This window comes from Electrona antarctica (assembly GCF_951216825.1).
Source record: "Electrona antarctica genome assembly, chromosome: 5".
In the NCBI taxonomy this organism is placed as follows: domain Eukaryota; kingdom Metazoa; phylum Chordata; class Actinopteri; order Myctophiformes; family Myctophidae; genus Electrona; species Electrona antarctica.
The window spans coordinates 51,097,178-51,117,177 of NC_136810.1; the positions used below are offsets into that span (position 1 = coordinate 51,097,178).

The following is a 20,000-nucleotide window of genomic DNA, read 5'->3' on the forward strand; positions in this document are numbered from 1 at the left end:
CTTATATATGTCTATGATATTTTTTTTTCACCCCAGAAATGAGAAGCCCTATTTCATACTTTGTCACATGACAGGAGGGGGACAGGGATGATAGGTTGGTAACAGCAGCAGCAACAGTGATGCTGATAGGTCGGTAACAGCAGCAGTACCGGTAGCAACAGTGATGCTGATAGGTTGGTAACAGCAGCAGTACCAGTAGCAACAGTGATGCTGATAGGTTGGCAGTACCAGTAGCAACAGTGATGCTGATAGGTTGGCAGTACCAGTAGCAACAGTGATGCTGATAGGTTGGTAGTACCAGTAGCAACAGTGATGCTGATAGGTTGATAGTACCAGTAGCAACAGTGATGCTGATAGGTTGATAGTACCAGTAGCAACAGTGATGCTGATAGGTTGATAGTACCAGTAGCAACAGTGATGCTGATAGGTTGATAGTACCAGTAGCAACAGTGATGCTGATAGGTTGATAGTACCAGTAGCAACAGTGATGCTGATAGGTTGATAGTACCAGTAGCAACAGTGATGCTGATAGGTTGGTAGTACCAGTAGCAACAGTGATGCTGATAGGTTGGTAGTACCAGTAGCAACAGTGATGCTGATAGGTTGATAGTACCAGTAGCAACAGTGATGCTGATAGGTTGGTAGTACCAGTAGCAACAGTGATGCTGATAGGTTGATAGTACCAGTAGCAACAGTGATGCTGATAGGTTGGTAGTACCAGTAGCAACAGTGATGCTGATAGGTTGGTAGTACCAGTAGCAACAGTGATGCTGATAGGTTGGTAGTACCAGTAGCAACAGTGATGCTGATAGGTTGATAGTACCAGTAGCAACAGTGATGCTGATAGGTTGGTAGTACCAGTAGCAACAGTGATGCTGATAGGTTGGTAGTACCAGTAGCAACAGTGATGCTGATAGGTTGGTAGTACCAGTAGCAACAGTGATGCTGATAGGTTGATAGTACCAGTAGCAACAGTGATGCTGATAGGTTGATAGTACCAGTAGCAACAGTGATGCTGATAGGTTGGTAACAGCGGCAGTACCGGTAGCAACAGTGATGCTGATAGGTTGATAGTACCAGTAGCAACAGTGATGCTGATAGGTTGATAGTACCAGTAGCAACAGTGATGCTGATAGGTTGGTAACAGCAGCAGTACCGGTAGCAACAGTGATGCTGATAGGTCGGTAACAGCGGCAGTACCGGTAGCAACAGTGATGCTGATAGGTTGGTAGTACCAGTAGCAACAGTGATGCTGATAGGTTGGTAGTACCAGTAGCAACAGTGATGCTGATAGGTTGATAGTACCAGTAGCAACAGTGATGCTGATAGGTTGATAGTACCAGTAGCAACAGTGATGCTGATAGGTTGGGAGAGAGCAGTGATGGAAAAAGTACTCACATGTTTAACTTATAAGTAAAAGCATCAATACTGCAATGTAGAAGTGCTCCGTTACAAGTAGAGAAGTCCGGAATTCTAAATTGACTTGAGTTACAGTAAAAGGACAAAGGTATCGGCATCCAAAATGTACTTACAGTGCCGAAAGTAGAAAGTATACTCATTATGCCCATTTCATGTTTTCAAATGTATAAAAAAAATCTTTTGGAAACAGCAGATCTACAAGCTCACAAAATCTCACATTGTGAGCTTGTAGATCGTCTATTTTCAAATGGACGAAATGTATATAGGGCTGAAGTTGTTATGGGCTGAAATGTATATGCTTTGTAAGTAACTATAGTAACTGACGTTTTCAAATAAATGTACAATACTCGGATCCGAGATATGGTTGACGTGGAAGTAAAAGTATTGGAAATTGGAAATACTCAAGTAAAGTACAAATACCTCAAAATTGTACTCAAGCACAGTGACGTAAAGTAAATGTACTCAGTTACTTTCCACCACAGGAGCTAGGAAAGCCCTTGTGCGAGCTTTAGAGGCTTGGCCTGAAACATGCATGAGAGAGAGGGGGAGGGAGGGAGGGGAGGGTGGGTAGGGAGGGAGACAGGGAAAGGTGCTAAATTAAAAATGATAGTCCCCTGATGGGCTGTAAGTGGTGTTCGGGAGCTCGGGCTTGGGCTTGGTGCCCCCATTATAAAAGCTTAATGTGGCTGAATGCCATCGCTGCTGTATGCTGGCCTGAAGCGGCCCTGCATGTTTATGCAGCAGGCAAAACAGCACAGCAGTGACTGACACAATGAGTATGATGGTCCACTCCCTCCCTGAGGTCATCATCACGCACACCTGCAAACAATGAGTATGATGGTCCACTCCCTCCCTGAGGTCATCATCACGCACACCTGCAAACAATGAGTATGATGGTCCACTCCCTCCCTGAGGTCATCACGCACACCTGCAAACAATGAGTATGATGGTCCACTCCCTCCCTGAGGTCATCACGCACACCTGCAAACAATGAGTATGATGGTCCACTCCCTCCCTGAGGTCATCACGCACACCTGCAAACAATGAGTATGATGGTCCACTCCCTCCCTGAGGTCATCACGCACACCTGCAAACAATGAGTATGATGGTCCACTCCCTCCCTGAGGTCATCACGCACACCTGCAAACAATGAGTATGATGGTCCACTCCCTCCCTGAGGTCATCACACACACCTGCAAACAATGAGTATGATGGTCCACTCCCTCCCTGAGGTCATCATCACGCACACCTGCAAACAATGAGTATGATGGTCCACTCCCTCCCTGAGGTCATCACGCACACCTGCAAACAATGAGTATGATGGTCCACTCCCTCCCTGAGGTCATCACGCACACCTGCAAACAATGAGTATGATGGTCCACTCCCTCCCTGAGGTCATCACGCACACCTGCAAACAATGAGTATGATGGTCCACTCCCTCCCTGAGGTCATCACGCACACCTGCAAACAATGAGTATGATGGTCCACTCCCTCCCTGAGGTCATCACGCACACCTGCAAACAATGAGTATGATGGTCCACTCCCTCCCTGAGGTCATCACGCACACCTGCAAACAATGAGTATGATGGTCCACTCCCTCCCTGAGGTCATCACGCACACCTGCAAACAATGAGTATGATGGTCCACTCCCTCCCTGAGGTCATCACACAGCAAACAGCAAGTAAACTAGTATAAACACATGAACGGTAAATCATGACGGTTCAAAAACAAATGGCACTCTCTCTCACACGCACACGCGCGCACACACACACACACACACACACACACACACACACACACACACACACACACACACACACACACACACACACACACACACACACACACACACACACACACACACACACACACACACACACACACACACACACACACACACACACACACACACACACACACACACACACACGTGTGTGTGAACATGTTTTATGATCATTTCAAAAGGTTACTAATTTAAATGTAAATTTAAATGAGTGTTAAAAGTCTTATCCGCTGGTATCGAATCATCAACAGGCAATAATTTTCCCGAGGGGACATTGCCATAAGATTTCAGGATCAAGGTTAGCAACACAGGTCTGCTATAGCATTCTATGACTGCTGGTAGCACATTGAATTGAAAGCATAGGGAATAGGCAGCGAGTTTGATGCAGGCTGAATAGGCTTAAGTGCATTTTTTGAGGGGCGCCAGCACCTACAATGCATGGCCTTTGAAGATTACGTCATATGGCAGCCAAGTCTATGGATTTTTGTTGTTTAGGTTTGTTTAGACTTTAGAGCACTTATGACATATTGAACTTTGAGGATCATATTTACTGATGACGCAAATCGTGTCCATGTCTAGGGACTTTAATATTTGTTTAGGGCACTAAATGACGACGTCATGTGGCCAATATAAATACAGTGGGCACCTCCTCACTTCACACAAGTGAAGTTTTACTTTTGATTTGTTTTGATCGCAGCCCTTTTAGGGCTTCTATTATACTTCCAAAGCAACTTGGAATGAACCTGCTTTTTAGGTCACTGCAAAAACCCTCAACAAACTACAATACGTCCAAAACTCAGCTGCCCGCCTGCTCACCTCCACCCGCTCCAGAGACCATATCACCCCAGTCCTCCGTGACCTCCATTGGCTCCCCATCAAACACAGAATTGAATTTAAAGTACTTCTCACCACCTACAAGTCTCTGCACAACCTGGCTCCACCCTACCTCTCCGCCCTCCTCGAACCACACGCACCATCCCGCTCCCTCAGGTCCAGCGATGCCGGCCTCCTTGTGGTCCCCAAGAAGATCAGGCTCAAAACCTGGGTGGCGACAGGGCCTTCTCTGTGGCCGCCCCCACCCTCTGGAATGCCCTCCCCAAACAGATCCGGGATGCCCCCTCACTCCCCACCTTTAAAACCGCACTGAAAACCCACCTGTTCAGACTAGCATTCCCCAGCTGATGTGTCTTTAACTTGTTACATGTAATGTTTTACTGGTTTTATTCTTATTTGACTTATTCTTCTAATAAAGTTGTCCTTTCTCTTGTCCCCCCCCCCGGCCCCCACACATATAAAGTGTCTTTGGGTATTAGAAAAGCGCTATAGAAGTCCCAGATATTATTATTATTATTATTATTATTATTATTATTAGATGCTGAGCTGAAATGATGTCGTGCAGCGCATTTGTTTCATGTAAACAAGTAGAATCAGTCCATAATGAAGAGATTGATGCTGTTGTGACTTTTAGGGCGGGAACCCCTTTTGGTGTTTTAAACATTATGTTTATGTTATAATTTAGCTATTGAAAAATAGCAGATCTACAAGCTCGTAGCGCGCCACCGAGTGGCGCGCTACGAGCTTGTAGGTCTGCTATTTTTGAAAAATCGGGCCTAAATGGGTTATACTTCCAAAGCAACTTGGAACAAACCTGATTTTTAGGTATAGATGCTGAGCTGAAATGATGTCGTACAGCTTATTTGTTTCATGTAAACAAGTAGAATCAGTCCATAATGAAGAGATTGATGCTGTTGTGACTGGGACCATCTTGGCCAACCCGTCTCGTTTTCCCCATGTCATCTGGCTGTCATTCTGCTGTGACGAGCAGACGAGACACCAACTGCCAACGTTTGAATGCAAATGACTTATACAAATCTCTTTGAATACAAATGATTTAGTAAATGAGGAAAAAATAATAGATTATGCAAACAGGCTGAGCTTCTTTTGAATTCTAATTTGAATTCTTAGGTTTTGCTTGTTTTTGACATTGAGTCTTTATCGATTACATTGTCGGATTATAGGCATGCATCTTTATGAAGTGTTACAACCATCAGTCAAGTTCACCCTGATGAAGGCAGTTGTTCCGCAACACGTAGGTACATTTTAACCCATTTTGACCTGAGATCAGATTCTAAAAATGTCTTCTACATCCTGACAGTTTTCTGAAAAAGCTATGTTTCTATGTCAGTCGTTCTTCGATTCTTCAAAAATAGCAGACCTACAAGCTCGTAGCGCGCCACTCGGTGGCGCGCTACGAGCTTGTAGATCTGCTATTTTTCAATAGCTAAAGCATAACATAATGCTAACACCAAAAGGGGTTCCCGCCCAAAATGGGTTTTAATCTTGTAATGCATTAGCCACTTAATTAAAGGTTTTTTTTTTTTGCCTTGGTCTCTCCCATTTTTTTTGCATTATTTCTGTCACCTACCAATGAGCACCTTGTTGCCAAACAGATGTGCTCCTTCCTCTGTTTTTCTCTCCATTAATATTTGTTTAAAATGTTACAATCCGTTTTGAATATTCTTTGAAAGTCAACAGCTTCAGTTCATCTCGGTTGCCTTTTGTAATAGGTTGGGACGTTCCAGTGGACAAGTGAGCAGGCAGGTCAGTTCTGCATGGGCTGCGTCTGTTCTACACCAGAATGGAAAAATATGCACGCACCAGAAATAAGATGAGAGTTATTTATGTTCACTGATGCCCAGTCCTAGATTCTGTACCTTCACTCCAATGTATCAATATTAGAAACCACATGCAATGTACCACAAAGTGTGTATTGCATTAAGATGGTGGGTTACATACTGAACCACCATATGTCAGACAAAAATCTGATATACCGGTGTACAGTAACTATCAAACCATATACATATATAGTAGTGTACAGTACAGTACATGTAAATTACTAGTATTTCAATCAGAGACCCCCAGAGACTAAGATATAGGCTACGGATGGGTTACTATCTATAGTACGCCCATTAAGACGTAATCTGAGACGTAATCAAAGCAGTAGATACACAAAGCAGGAAACAGGAGAAGTGAGGCGAGGAGAAGAGAAGAGGAGAGGAGGGGAGGGGAGGGGAGGGGAGAGGAGAGGAGAGGAGAGGAGAGGAGAGGAGAGGAGAGGAGAGGAGAGGAGAGGAGGAGAGGAGAGGAGAGGACTACCTTCAGAATGACAGATAACAGGCCCTTAGAGAAAGCCGCACTGAGCTGAGCCAAGCAGTAAGTACAATAGATAACCATAACAGCCTCAATCCCCGTAAAGGCTCACAGCAGCAGTCAGTCCCCACAGAGCCTATAGAGTCCCCTCTCATTATCGTTACTTATCTCACCACGCTGATTCCACAGCCCGTACCAGTGGTATGCAACGATGCACAAAGACAAACATTTTGTTCATTCACAACATACATGAAGGGAAACATCCCCGAGTTACATTTCAACAGTTGCAATTTAGGCATTTAGCAGCAGACGCTCGTATGGCGACTTTAAAAAGTGCAAGATCGGAGTAAACGCCACGAACATTTACCCTCAAACAGGGCGAGTAGCCACGGGATTTATTGGAGTGCTTTGAGAACAGCTTCTTCTGTAACATACAGCACAGTGTAGGAGATCAACTAGACAACGCTCTTCGCACCTAAACTATGCTGAACGCGGTAGAGAGGCACGGTTATCTTCGCGTCACCAGACTTTCCACCTCGGAGGAAAGCCTGGTATGTGAACCTAAATGGCCCGTGTGATCCGGTCGAGGCGTGGTTTAGGTTGATTATTATTTAAATTAAAGTATTCCGGTTCCGTTTTTTCCGGCGTTGCTTTGTTTTGGTCCCTCCTGTTTGTTTTTAGTCTCGCCAGTCGCTACGAGTTGGAAAAAAATATGGATATAACAAAGGAACTATTCCAAGAAGTAGTTAAGAAGAAACCTGTAGGATTCCTATGCCGCATCAAGGCTTATATTGGGTAGGTCCTAAAATGATGATGTCCTTGATGATCGCAGGTAATTATTTTGGTTAATTCTGATTCCGGTTTGGTGGTTCCGGCCTGATGACTACGAACCATACTACAACATGACATAAGTTAGTTATCATCCGCTCCGACCGGATAATCACCCGAAAATAACCCGAACCGTAGAGAAGGGGGTGAGGGGTGGGCTGCTAAATGAGGTGAAGTGCTTCTACTGCTCATCTTGGTCCAAGGTTTAAGCCCTAACCAACACCAAAGGGTCACCATGCAACTCCTTGGGTCCAAACGGTTGCAAGGAGTTAACGCTAAAACCGTCTTGACCCTTTGGTGTGGTTTGGGCCATTGAATTCCATGCGTTGAATCACTAGGGTTGACCCTAGTGATTCAAGTTTCAAGTTCAAGTTAAACTTGAACTTGAAACTTGAATCACTAGGGTCAACGTGGGTCAACGTGCAACAAGACATATCACACGGCAGGGACAACGCTAAAACCATCTTGACCCTTTGGTGTGGTTAGGGCTTTAGAGGTTCTTCCAACCAAACCATTCGTACTTGGTAAATGGTAAATGGTGCATTTATATAGCGCCTTTATCCAAGGCGCTTTACATAGATTGTGCATTATATTCACCCATTCACACACACATTCATACACTGATGGCGGCAGAAACCATGCAAGGTACCAACCAGCACATCAGGAGCAATTAGGGGTTCAGTGTCTTGCTCAAGGACACTTCGACACTAACTCTGGGGGAGCCCGGGTTCGAACTGGTGACCTTGCGGTTACCAACCGGAAACTCTACCCCTGAGCCACCACCCCACCGCCGCCCCATTTACTTGTATGTAAATCAACATATTCTTGTGGTGGTGCTAAGCTGGAGCGAGCAACATACAGCCAGAACAAAATTACTATGTGTGTTCACAACATAGTCTAGCCTACATTCAACACAACAAGGAGCTGATTGTATCAGTTTGGGCTAATACAATTTGTATTACATAACACAAACACACACGCATGCTAGCACAAACACAAAGCACACACACACACACACACACACACACACACACACACACGCACACACACACGCACACACACATACACACACACACACACACACACACACACACACACACAGGTTTCTGCTGTCGGGCAGAAACCTTGTATACTGTCTGTATCCATATTTCAACTTTACAACATGTCATGTTTTCATAAATGTATGCCCTGCTTCGTCAGTGTGTCACCATGGACTGTAGAAAATAGTGTGTCACACAAATGTAGCATAAGTAACCAATACTAAAGCCAAAAGTAGGTTAAAATAATAATAATAATAGGCTCGTTGAAAGTGGTTGTCTGTCAGTGCACGCTTTATGAATATTGAACCAATGAAATATAGCCTATTAACAAGAGCTTGTGAATAAATAATACATAACTACATGGCATTCATTGGAACGCAGCTTCTTTTCCCCGAGTCTTACATACAAGGTTTCAAATAAATGTAACAAACCAGCCCTTAGCCCTTCTCCATCATCTGACTATAGCGATTTGCTGCCTTACTCTGTGTGTGCGTGCGTGCGTGCGTGCGTGCGTGCGTGCGTGCGTGCGTGCGTGCGTGCGTGCGTGCGTGCGTGCGCGCGGTTCTGCTTCAGAGTCATCACTGCTGCAGAGACAAAGCATCCTCATATTTGTGTGTCTACCCCACAGTGTTTATGGTAAACACTTTCATCCTTTTAGTTCCACTCCATTTGATCTCACTGATTATCTTTATGCAAAACTCCTTTTGTAGTTTGAATAAAAGTCAGCTCAGCTGGTGTGCGTGCGCGTGTGCGTGTGCGCGCGCGTGTGTGTGTGTGTGTGTGTGTGTGTGTGTCTGTGTACACTGTACACGTGCATGCGTGCACAACAGAAGACACATACACAGAAGATACACAATCTCTAAATATGTTACCAGCCAAACATGTCTTTAAGAAACAATGACTATGAATTAGTCATTGTTTGTGTGTGTGTGTGTGTGTGTGTGTGTGTGTGTGTCTGTGTACACTGTACACGTGCATGCGTGCACAACAGAAGACACATACACAGAAGATACACAATCTCTAAATATGTTACCAGCCAAACATGTCTTTAAGAAACAATGACTATGAATTACAATGAATTACCTCCCAAAGTTATCAGCATTTGAACGCTGGCTGGATTGTCTTTGTGTTATCCTATGCGTGCGTGCGTGCGTGCGTGCGTGCGTGCGTGCGTCTATTCTATGCATACAACATCAGAACTCTTTGAAGTTTACTGCCCGTTTAAAGCCTGAAAAATGCACCACCTTGTGAACACATCAAATTTGACGACTATTGTTAATGTTGCGTAACTTGCGTTATGTCAGGTTATCATACAGTAGTATAGTCACGGGCGTTGTCTGGCCGGGCGGTAAGCAATACCTCAAGGTTATAGCTCACATAAAACAGCAACAAACAGCGGCCATTTTAACCTATTCAGGCTGACGTCGAAATAAAAAAAAATGTTTTCTAAATCATGACAATTTTCTGAAAGATTTGAGAAACATTTTAACGATTTTTCAAAAATAGCAGACCTACAAGTTCATAGCGCGCCACTCGGTGGCGCGCTATGAGCTTGTAGATCTGCTATTTTTCAATAGCTAAATTATAACATAATGTATGTAACCACCAAAAGGGGTTCCCGCTCAAAATGGGTTAATATGGCGGATTTATCTAAATGCATGACATTACAAGCGTAACCTTCAAAATGTTAAACTCACTTGTGGCTAACTAGTAGTTATATCATGTTATTAATGTCTTTGATTTGCTACCTACAGTGGGCCAAAGTAGCATTGGAGGTTACAAGGGAACAGTAGAAACCCTACAATGAGAGAATCCTGTATACATAAATGCTGAGATTGAGTGCATGCTATTCTTATTATTCTATGGTGGTAACTGAACTCTTAAAGGGACACTTCACCCTTTTTGTTAAAAAATATAATTATGTTAATGACGTTTAGAAGCTTTAGAACACTTTCCTGGGGGTCTTTATGTGTATAATATGTGGTTTTAGATATTTTAGATGTTAGCAGTGAGCCCAGTGTCTCTGATGTCATGGACACTGGGCTCACTTCCTTCCTGGACTACAATTCCCAATAATACTTTGGTGCACTGCTCCTCCTTGTGGATAGGGGGATGGCTGTCTTACTGAGACAACATGTAGTCCAGGAAGTAAGTGAGCCCGCAGTGTCCATGGCATCAGAGACACTGGGCTCACTGCTACAATCTAAAATATCTAAAACCACATATTACACACATAAAGACCCCCAGGAAAGTGTTCTAAAGCTCCTAAACGTCATCAACATGTATTTTTTAGCAAACAGGGTAAAGTGTCCCTTTAACACTGTTGTGTTATTATGACAGGGGTGGAGACTGCATGGCTCATGGTGCATTAGTATCATTAAACAGCCTCACTGCTGAGACGCTTCTTAGCCAAACAGAAGGGGCAGACAGTATACTAACTACGTATAATTTGTATGGCATGTGATAATTGTTTTGTGTTCCTAATGGGTTCATAATGGTACATAAGCATATGGATTATCACCTTCATTGCAGAATTCCAGCATATCAGCCCAAGCTACAGTAGATTTAAAAAATAGTTTGTACCAGCATTAACTAAGATGTTGAATGAGGCTCTGAAACAGCGGTAACTGTGTGAGGTTAGATTATCCACATCATGTGTGCAATTGTGTAATGTTGTGTCTTCCTCTGTAATGTATTTTTGTTTGTCATTAATGTTTTATGTGTGGCTGTAGCTGGGGTGAAAGCCCAAGACAAATTTCCCTTGTGGACAATAAAGTTTACCTTGACCTAGACTGCTTTATGGGGCTGAGACATGGACCATCACAGCACCACAGGAAAGAGCCCTGGATGGAGTCTACACAAGAAGCTACGAATGGCACTAGACGTCACATGAACGGACCACTTCAGAAATGTGGACCTCTGTGGGGACCTACCACGGGTCACAGACAAAGTCAGAGATAGTCTAGGACGGTCCTAGGACCTGGCTAAGATATGTATGCACTTCATTTAGGAGAGAATATCTCAATTGTTCTTGGCTAATATGACCCCCGCGAACAACTTGGGAACTGTGAAGAATTCTCTATCCCGAAATACCCGAAAATGACCACGCCCTTTTTAAAATGACCGCTAGTTCAAACATGGCTCTATTTTCTAAACTGTTGGAGCTACAGATTTTCTGAGGTGCTCAAAATGTTTGTTGAATCCGTGCCCGAGCCAGCAACCCTCCAGGTCATCATTGTGGCCAAATCCAATATGGCCGCCAGTCCGCCACCTGATAAAAGGTTTTGTCTACAACTTTTGAACCAGATGAGCTATGAATGCAAACTTGGTGTCTAAATCATGTTTTTTGACAATTAGAAACATTTTGGAATGCTTATCTGTATGACTGGGTGTGGCTGAACCTCTATTTTACCAGAGGTGGACAGAGTACTCGACCCCAGTACTTGAGTACAAATACGACCTGTTCAGATTTACTCCACTACAAGTAATAGTAGCTCAATCAAAATGTTACTTGAGTAAGAGTGAAAAAGTATGTGCTATTAAATGTACTTAAGTATTCAAGAGTAAAAGTAAATTCAGGCGGACGTACTGGCCACTTGACGTACTGGGCATATAGTGCAGCAAATAATTGCAAAATATAGAAAGAATCGTTCAAATGGTGATACAAGCATGACATTTGGTACATATACTCTTCAAATCCCACTCTTTTCAAAAATACCGCTAGCCACGCAAAATTCCAAGATGGCGACCCCAAAAATTCAAGATGTACGTCCAGAAATGTGTTTTTTCCTTTTTAACTTGAAATGCATTGATTTTAAGCCCCGCGCGCGCACGCACGCACGCGCGCACGCACGCACGCACGCACGCACGCACGCACGCACGCACGCACGCACGCTGCATTTCTAGCAGTGTTTCTCCATCAGTTTTCCGAAAAACGCGTCCAGTGTGCAACCACCTTTTCTCTCCATTATTGATTATAATGAAGCACATCATAAGAGCTTGTGCTCTTATATGCCGGATGCTTAGGGGGAAGAAAGGGAAAAAAATACCATTCCTTAATACTTACACCATGCTAGTCTGCCTCCAATATTCAATTCAAAGGGCTTCATTGAAAGGGCTCTTTCACTACATCCATAAATCTTCTCTTTGGTCTTCCTCCAGGCCTCCTGCCTGGCAGTTCCAACCTCAGCGTCCTTCTACCGATATACTTACTATCCCTCTAAGCCTATCTGGCTTTATCTCCAAAACATCTGACATGTGCTGTCCCTTTGATGTACTCATTCATGATCCTATCCATCCTTGTTACTCCCAGAGAGAACCTCAACATTTTAGTCTCTGCTACCTCCAGCTCTGCTTCCTGTCTTTCTGACTATTTCTAAAACATAAATGTGTACTACAGAACTACAAACAAGAGAATAATAGCATAAGAGCTAAGAGCATAATAGCTTAATAATTTATGCTAGGTATCAAAGGTATCAAAAAACAGTATGTTTAAATTGGAAACACGTGCGAGCAACACACACACACACACACACACACACACACACACACACACACACACACACACACACACACACACACACATTAGCCAAGAACAGTTGAGATATTCTCTCCTAAATGAAGTGCATACATATCTTAGCCAGGTAGAGGGAAGGATGAGGCTGGCAGGGCAAGTAAATTGACTCTATGGGAGCCAACCCAGGTCAGAGCCAGGGGGGGCAAGAAGCACACCACAGCGTAGCTAACAGCACTGTGTAGAGCTCAAGAACATGATGTTAGATAAGAGTGTGGAGGGCAGCGATCCAGGACTCCCAGGTTGGTGTTTGCTATAGACAAGTAAGACGCGCAAACGCGGGAAGCGAACGCAGCTCGTAAATTGCAATAACAACAATTAGAATAAATTACGTACTTTTTAAGTTTTTTTAAGTTTTTTTAAAAAATAAATGTTTTAAGTTATTTTTTAGTGTGTGTATGTGTGCGTGCGTGCGTGCTTCTTTTTTAGGTTTTTTTTTTTAAAGTTTTTTCTTTTTAAGTTTTTTTTTAAGTTAAGTTTTTTTTTAAATTAAGTTTTTTGTGTGTGTGCGTGCGTGCGTGCGTGCGTGCGTGCGTGTGCGTGCATGTGTGTGTGTTTTTGTGTGTGATACAGCTGCGCCCTCTGGTGGTGGGCGGGTGGTGTTACAGCGTGACACACACACACACAGACACACAGACATGATCTGCTGGGTCTCATAGTAAATGCTCACTGCGTTCGCAATCACACTCTCGCATCGCATTAATACACTGTACCAGAGGGCAACGATGAATGCTGGGGGATAATTTGCTTATCACATACAGTACCCATATCCTTATTTTATTGTCGGGATTATTTCGACACTTAATAATAAGAGTAATTAACATGACTGTCAATTCTCACCTGTGTGGTAGCGCAGCAGCATGTCCTGACAGTGGTCTCCTACTGTCCTGGGGTTGAAGTCCACGGTCACCTGCATGCTCTCTCCTACGCCCAGCGTCCCCACAGCGGGCGTCACGGAGAACGGGCTGGAGCGCAACGCAAAACAACACAACAGAACACATCAGATTAGAATGCAGTGGAATAGAATAGATCAGATTAGAATGCAGTAGAATAGATCAGATTAGAATGAGGTAGAATAGATCAGATTAGAATGCAGTAGAATAGATCAGAATAGAATAGAATAGAATAGAATAGAATAGAATAGAATGCAGTAGAATAGAACAGAACAGCGTTGGGAATATTACATAGGAGAGTAATTACTCCTTTAAAAAGTAATGTTATATTACTTATTACTTTGTATCGAGTAATATATTATTAACATTATAGCCTATATTATATTACTATATTACCGTACTTACTTACTTTTTTATAGTTTTTCTGCATATTCCATATTGGAACCATGCTGAATATCCTAATAGCAGCACTAAACACATTGAAAATAGCCGATCTACAAGATCATCACATTCTTTTATAATTATTTTGCCCCGGATCCAATACAATAATTACAGACACACTGTGTGGCCTGCTCATAGACAATACAATAATTACAGACACACTGTGTGGCCTGCTCATAGACAATACAATAATTACAGACACACTGTGTGGCCTGCTCAGAGACAATACAATAATTACACAAACACACTGTGTGGCCTGCTCAGAGACAATACAATAATTACACAGACACACTGTGTGGCCTGCTCATAGACAATACAATAATTACACAAACACACTGTGTGGCCTGCTCATAGACAATACAATAATTACAGACACACTGTGTGGCCTGCTCAGAGACAATACAATAATTACAGACACACTGGGTGGCCTGCTCAGAGACAATACAATAATTACAGACACACTGTGTGGCCTGCTCATAGACAATACAATAATTACAGACACACTGTGTGGCCTGCTCAGAGACAATACAATAATTACAGACACACTGGGTGGCCTGCTCATAGACAATACAATAATTACACAGACACACTGTGTGGCCTGCTCAGAGACAATACAATAATTACAGACACACTGCCTGGCCTGCTCATAGACAATACAATAATTACAGACACACTGTGTGGCCTGCTCAGAGACAATACAATAATTACAGACACACTGTGTGGCCTGCTCAGAGACAATACAATAATTACAGACACACTGCGTGGCCTGCTCATAGACGATACAATAATTACAGACACACTGTGTGGCCTGCTCAGAGACAATACAATAATTACAGACACACTGGGTGGCCTGCTCAGAGACAATACAATAATTACAGACACACTGGGTGGCCTGCTCATAGACAATACAATAATTACACAGACACACTGTGTGGCCTGCTCAGAGACAATAATTACAGACACACTGCGTGGCCTGCTCATAGACGATACAATAATTACAGACACACTGTGTGGCCTGCTCAGAGACAATACAATAATTACAGACAGTGTGGCCTGCTCAGAGACAATACAATAATTACAGACACACTGTGTGGCCTGCTCAGAGACAATACAATAATTACAGACACACTGTGTGGCCTGCTCAGAGACAATACAATAATTACAGACACACTGTGTGGCCTGCTCAGAGACAATACAATAATTACAGACACACTGTGTGGCCTGCTCAGAGACAATACAATAATTACAGACACACTGTGTGGCCTGCTCAGAGACAATACAACCGAAGAGAGAGTGCTTGTATTAAACACAAAGCGGCTTCGGATGTTAGCAGACAATTTAATGGCCGTCATCATCAGCCCTTATCATGACCATGCAATGGAGCCAGTATGGACATTTTCTACTGGTGTTGTTATTAGCCATTAGCTGGAAACTCAGCGTTACTTAGATCAGTTATTACCTCATTACCTCATTACTCCCGTAGTAATATATTACTAAGTAAAATGTTTGTTTTTTTTACCTCTGTGTGTGTAGCTGGAACTTGGCCTGGGCGTGTCCTATGTTGCGAACTAACTGAGTCCTCTGTGTGCAGGCCTTGACGGGGCAGGTGGGTAAATGGAGCTCGTCGCGAAAGTCCAGGATGCCCCGTGGCCCGATCGCCCGGACCAGAACCTCAAACCTCTCCCTCTCAGTCACACACTCCAACCTGTGATGGTAGTCCTGCACGCACACACGCACACACACACACACACACACACACACACACACACACACACACACACACACACACGCACACACACACACACACACGTACGGCGTGTTTTAAGCAACTAGTCGACTATTCAACTAGTCGACTATTCAACTAGTCGACTATTAAACTAGTCGACTAGTAAATCCACTCGTTGACCTCGTTGGTACTAGTTGAATAGTTGATAAGAAAGGGAAAAAAAGTGTTTTCTTTTTTTTCCCCTCGTTTTTGTAGGCCTCAACATCAGCTAGATTATAGTTATAGTCACCAATGTACACAGTTTGTGTTGTGCAAAGTTAAACAACTAGTCGACTAGTAAACCAGGCAACTAGTAAAAATCACTAGAAGTGAGAGCCCCTAAACACCGTATGTTATCCATTTCTATTGCTCACAAGTAGTATATAACATAAATTAATGTATTGTATTTGCACCACTGTACCACTGTACTGCACTACTGTGCTGGTCACCACTGAATAAAAGCCATAATACTCCAGAGGCGTTGTGTGTCCTTTAACATATTTTGGGCGGGAACCCCTTTATGTTGTGCTTTAGCTATTGAAAAATAGCAGATCTACAAGCTCATAGCGCGCCACCGAGTGGCGCGCTACGAGCTTGTAGGTCTGCTATTTTTTTTAAATCGAAGAACCACTGACATAGAAACATAGCTTTTTCAGAAAACTGTCAGGATGTAGAAGACATTTATAGAATCGTTCCCAGGTCAAAATGGGTTAACATATTACTGCTAGATTTGATGTGCACAGTACGTTGCTTCTCACTTTTCACGTGCACATACAATATCAGGAAGAGAGTGAGTGCTTCTGTAACCTAATGCCTGCCCCTTGACCTCCGTCCTAGTGACCTTGCCCTGTGCCTCAGAGAGATATTAGCATACAGTATGAATGAACAGACTAGTTCACATTACTGGTCAGTGGTACATACTGTATACACTACTAAATAAATATACTGTAATAGCAGACATAGGACTTTGTTTTCACAGTATTTATATACCCATAATGTTACTTCAGTCAGATAACTCACGAATAGATTTAACCAATGTTTATTATAGAACGAGAATACAAATGTGTATATAATATTATATCTTGACGTCCGGCTCTGCTACATTTTTCTCCCTGCTCGGCACAATTAAACAACATCAAGAACAGGGAGATAGATATACAATAACAACCCCCCCATGGGGAACAGAACAAATAGCAGAGCCCACTGGTGGTGCTGGGGAGGTGGTGGAAGCAAACAGGTGCATAACAACAGTCCAGGGACAAATGACAGCCGGAGGAAGAACAGAGACTGAGGTGATCTTAACACTTAGGCCGCTATCATTTATTGAAAGATTAGGATCTAATTCACGCCAATTTGAGCTCTTATTTTGAAAAGCCGCCATTTCCGGTCCATGAGCAGTATGTCTTAACCTAGGAAACTACACGGAGCGGACAGGCCTTGTTTACCATCTGAAGCCAGACCGGAGCTCTGCAGAGCTCCAGGTCATCATATCTGTGCCGTCAAAGAAACGCTGTTTTGACCAAAATGCCATCTGGGACAAGGAATAGGAGATACAGGCGATTGAAAGAAATGGATAGAATGGATTATTATGGCGACGACGATTTAAGATGGGCGATCCAGTGCTGTGCTAACAACACAGGTAGCTAAATGGCTAACGTGAGTAGCATTTTGGCTCGAGCAATCGAACGCACTATAAAAGCGCAATTGCTGAAGGGCTTCGGCAATGGCGTTAAGTGTTAGTATCAAAATTAGGCTTCAATTGACAAAGGTTTTCGGCAATGGCGCTGAAAGTATTAAATTACCCGTCCATAGAGCGTCGCAGTCCCGCCCCCTTTCATGACGACTCCAGGCCCAGGAAATAGTTCCCAATGCAATTTTTCCCATAGACATTTCAAAACGTATTTATTTAAAGACCTTATAAGCGTCGTTTTTATTTTGGACCAAACAAATAATTACAAAGAAGAAAAACAACAAAAAAAGTGTTGTAACCTGCCGTTTTCTTCTTATTTCTAATTATTTGTTCAGCCCGAAAAATTGTGTTTGTTGTCATGATTTGTCACGACAAGAGTTGGCCTTGTCCGCGGCGTAAACGTCTTTAAAATAAATACTTTCTGAAAAGTCTATGAGGAAAATGAACGTGGCTTTATTTTCCGGGTCTCTCGAGGGGGCGGGACTGCGACGCTCTATTGGTCAGCTGCTTGACATGTCAGATGTCAGCATATGGCATACGACGTATGTGTCATGTGTAGTACCGTTGTAACACGCTTCCATATGTGGCACCGCGTGTACCCTCTCGAGTGAACTAACTCCGCAAGCTTTGTATCATTTCCTTTAGGCAGCAAATTATATGGTTATGGCAGAAAATGTAATCTGGCACAAATAGGGCAGAAAAAGAAAGAAAGTGGGCTGTTGTTGTTGTTGCCACCATGAGGTGTTTTGAAAAAATTGGCATGGAGATTCTTCCTTGGCTTAGTGGGAATGTGTGTGCAAAGTTTCCCAGCAATCGGGCACTGCATTCATGATGTGTGGCATTTAGTGCAAAACAGTCACCCACCCCCACAAACGTAGGGTATGATAATCAGTACAAAAGATACACACACTGACACAATGACAGACAGGGACGCCTTCGGGCTGGCGGAGACAATTAGTACAATTTATAACACCTGTGAAGGAACATTACACAACTACAGTATGTGTCAATATACTTCGGGTCCCACAGTTCCAAACTATTACAGATTGAATGAGTTTAATCCTGAATCTGAGCATGCTAGACATGATTCCCGACGCAGCTGGGTTGTCCAGTATATTTATTATTAGGAACCATGTATGGGTGCCCAATGACCATGCCATGTTGTGTCTTGTCTTGTCTTGTCTTGTCGTACGTTTGTCTTGTTTTTGTTTCAAAACTTGATTCAGGTTATGTGGTTTGTAACTATCAGTGTCACTTCCCTGTTAGCATAGGACTATACAATTAATTTTTCTTTTATGCTACCACAATATTTTGCATATAGTGGTCACGACATTTATATGTACATGTTATCTCTTTGGTATGTTCCGTATTGATTTACTGTATACCCTGAAATCTTGAATAAACAAAACTGTGAAAAAAGAATATATATATACTTCGGGTCACATAGGGACATTCTTTGGTGCTGTCCTTTTGGACCAAATGTGCTCTACTGTACCCTGTACTGTTTGCATTTTATTGTCCAATAAAATTATCAATCAATCAATCAATGGCTGCTGTGAAAAAGCAATGACAATGAATTGCATTGGTTGCTACAACTTTGAAAAAGTTACAAATCATATAGCGGTCTCAAGGGTACCAATGACATATCACTGCGTGGAAATTAGTCTGTTTCCCCTCTGTGTTTAGATTTAGATTAGAAGGGGCAGTTACAAAAAGATTCAAACGGACTCTATTGGAAGTACGGCCACAATTGAGAGACTCAATCTGCCTGGGGCAATATGCATTGCAAAGGCCGATTGAAGGCTGGCTACGCAAGGCTATAGAGCGTCGCAGTCCCGCCCCCTTTCATGACGACACCAGGCCCAGGAAATGATTCCCAATGCATTTTTCCCATAGACATTTCAAAAAGTATTTATTTAAAGACGGTTACGCCGCGGACAAAGCCAACTCGAGTCGTGACAACTCAAATATTTTGGACCAAACAAATAATTACAAAGAAGAAAAACAACAAAAAAAGTGTTGTAACCTGCCGTTTTTTCTAATTATTTGTTCGGCCCAAAAAATTGTGTTTGTTGTCATGAGTTGTCACGACTCGAGTTGGCTTTGTCCGCGGCGTAAACGTCTTTAAATAAATACTTGAAATGTCTATGAGGAAAATGAACGGAGAATCATTTCCTGGGCCCTGGTAGGGGGCGGGACTGCAACGCTCTATACCAGGGGTGTCAAACTCATTTTGGGGCAAGGGCCACATTGCGCGAAAGGTGACTTGATGAGGGCCGCGGCCAGTTGCAGCTCACGTGGGTTGACTTACACTACTTGATACTTGGCTTTGTTTTTTAGACTGTTTATTGACATAAATTTACTTTATTTGTATTACAGTTGTAGGCTACAAGACGTTTGGTATGAGATGTGGAAAAA

At 43.0% G+C, this 20,000-nt stretch overlaps 1 protein-coding gene across 1 annotated transcript in view; it reads right to left on the reverse strand.

Moving 5' to 3' along the window:
* Positions 1–20,000, reverse strand: part of hydin (HYDIN axonemal central pair apparatus protein) — a 231,991-nt gene that overhangs the window by 198,140 nt on the left and 13,851 nt on the right. The window contains exons 6-7 of the mRNA XM_079502371.1: positions 15,647–15,846; positions 13,634–13,758 (exon numbers count right to left, since the gene is read on the reverse strand). Coding sequence (XP_079358497.1) covers positions 13,634–13,758; positions 15,647–15,846 — 325 coding nt within the window. The remainder of the gene's footprint in view (positions 1–13,633; positions 13,759–15,646; positions 15,847–20,000) is intronic.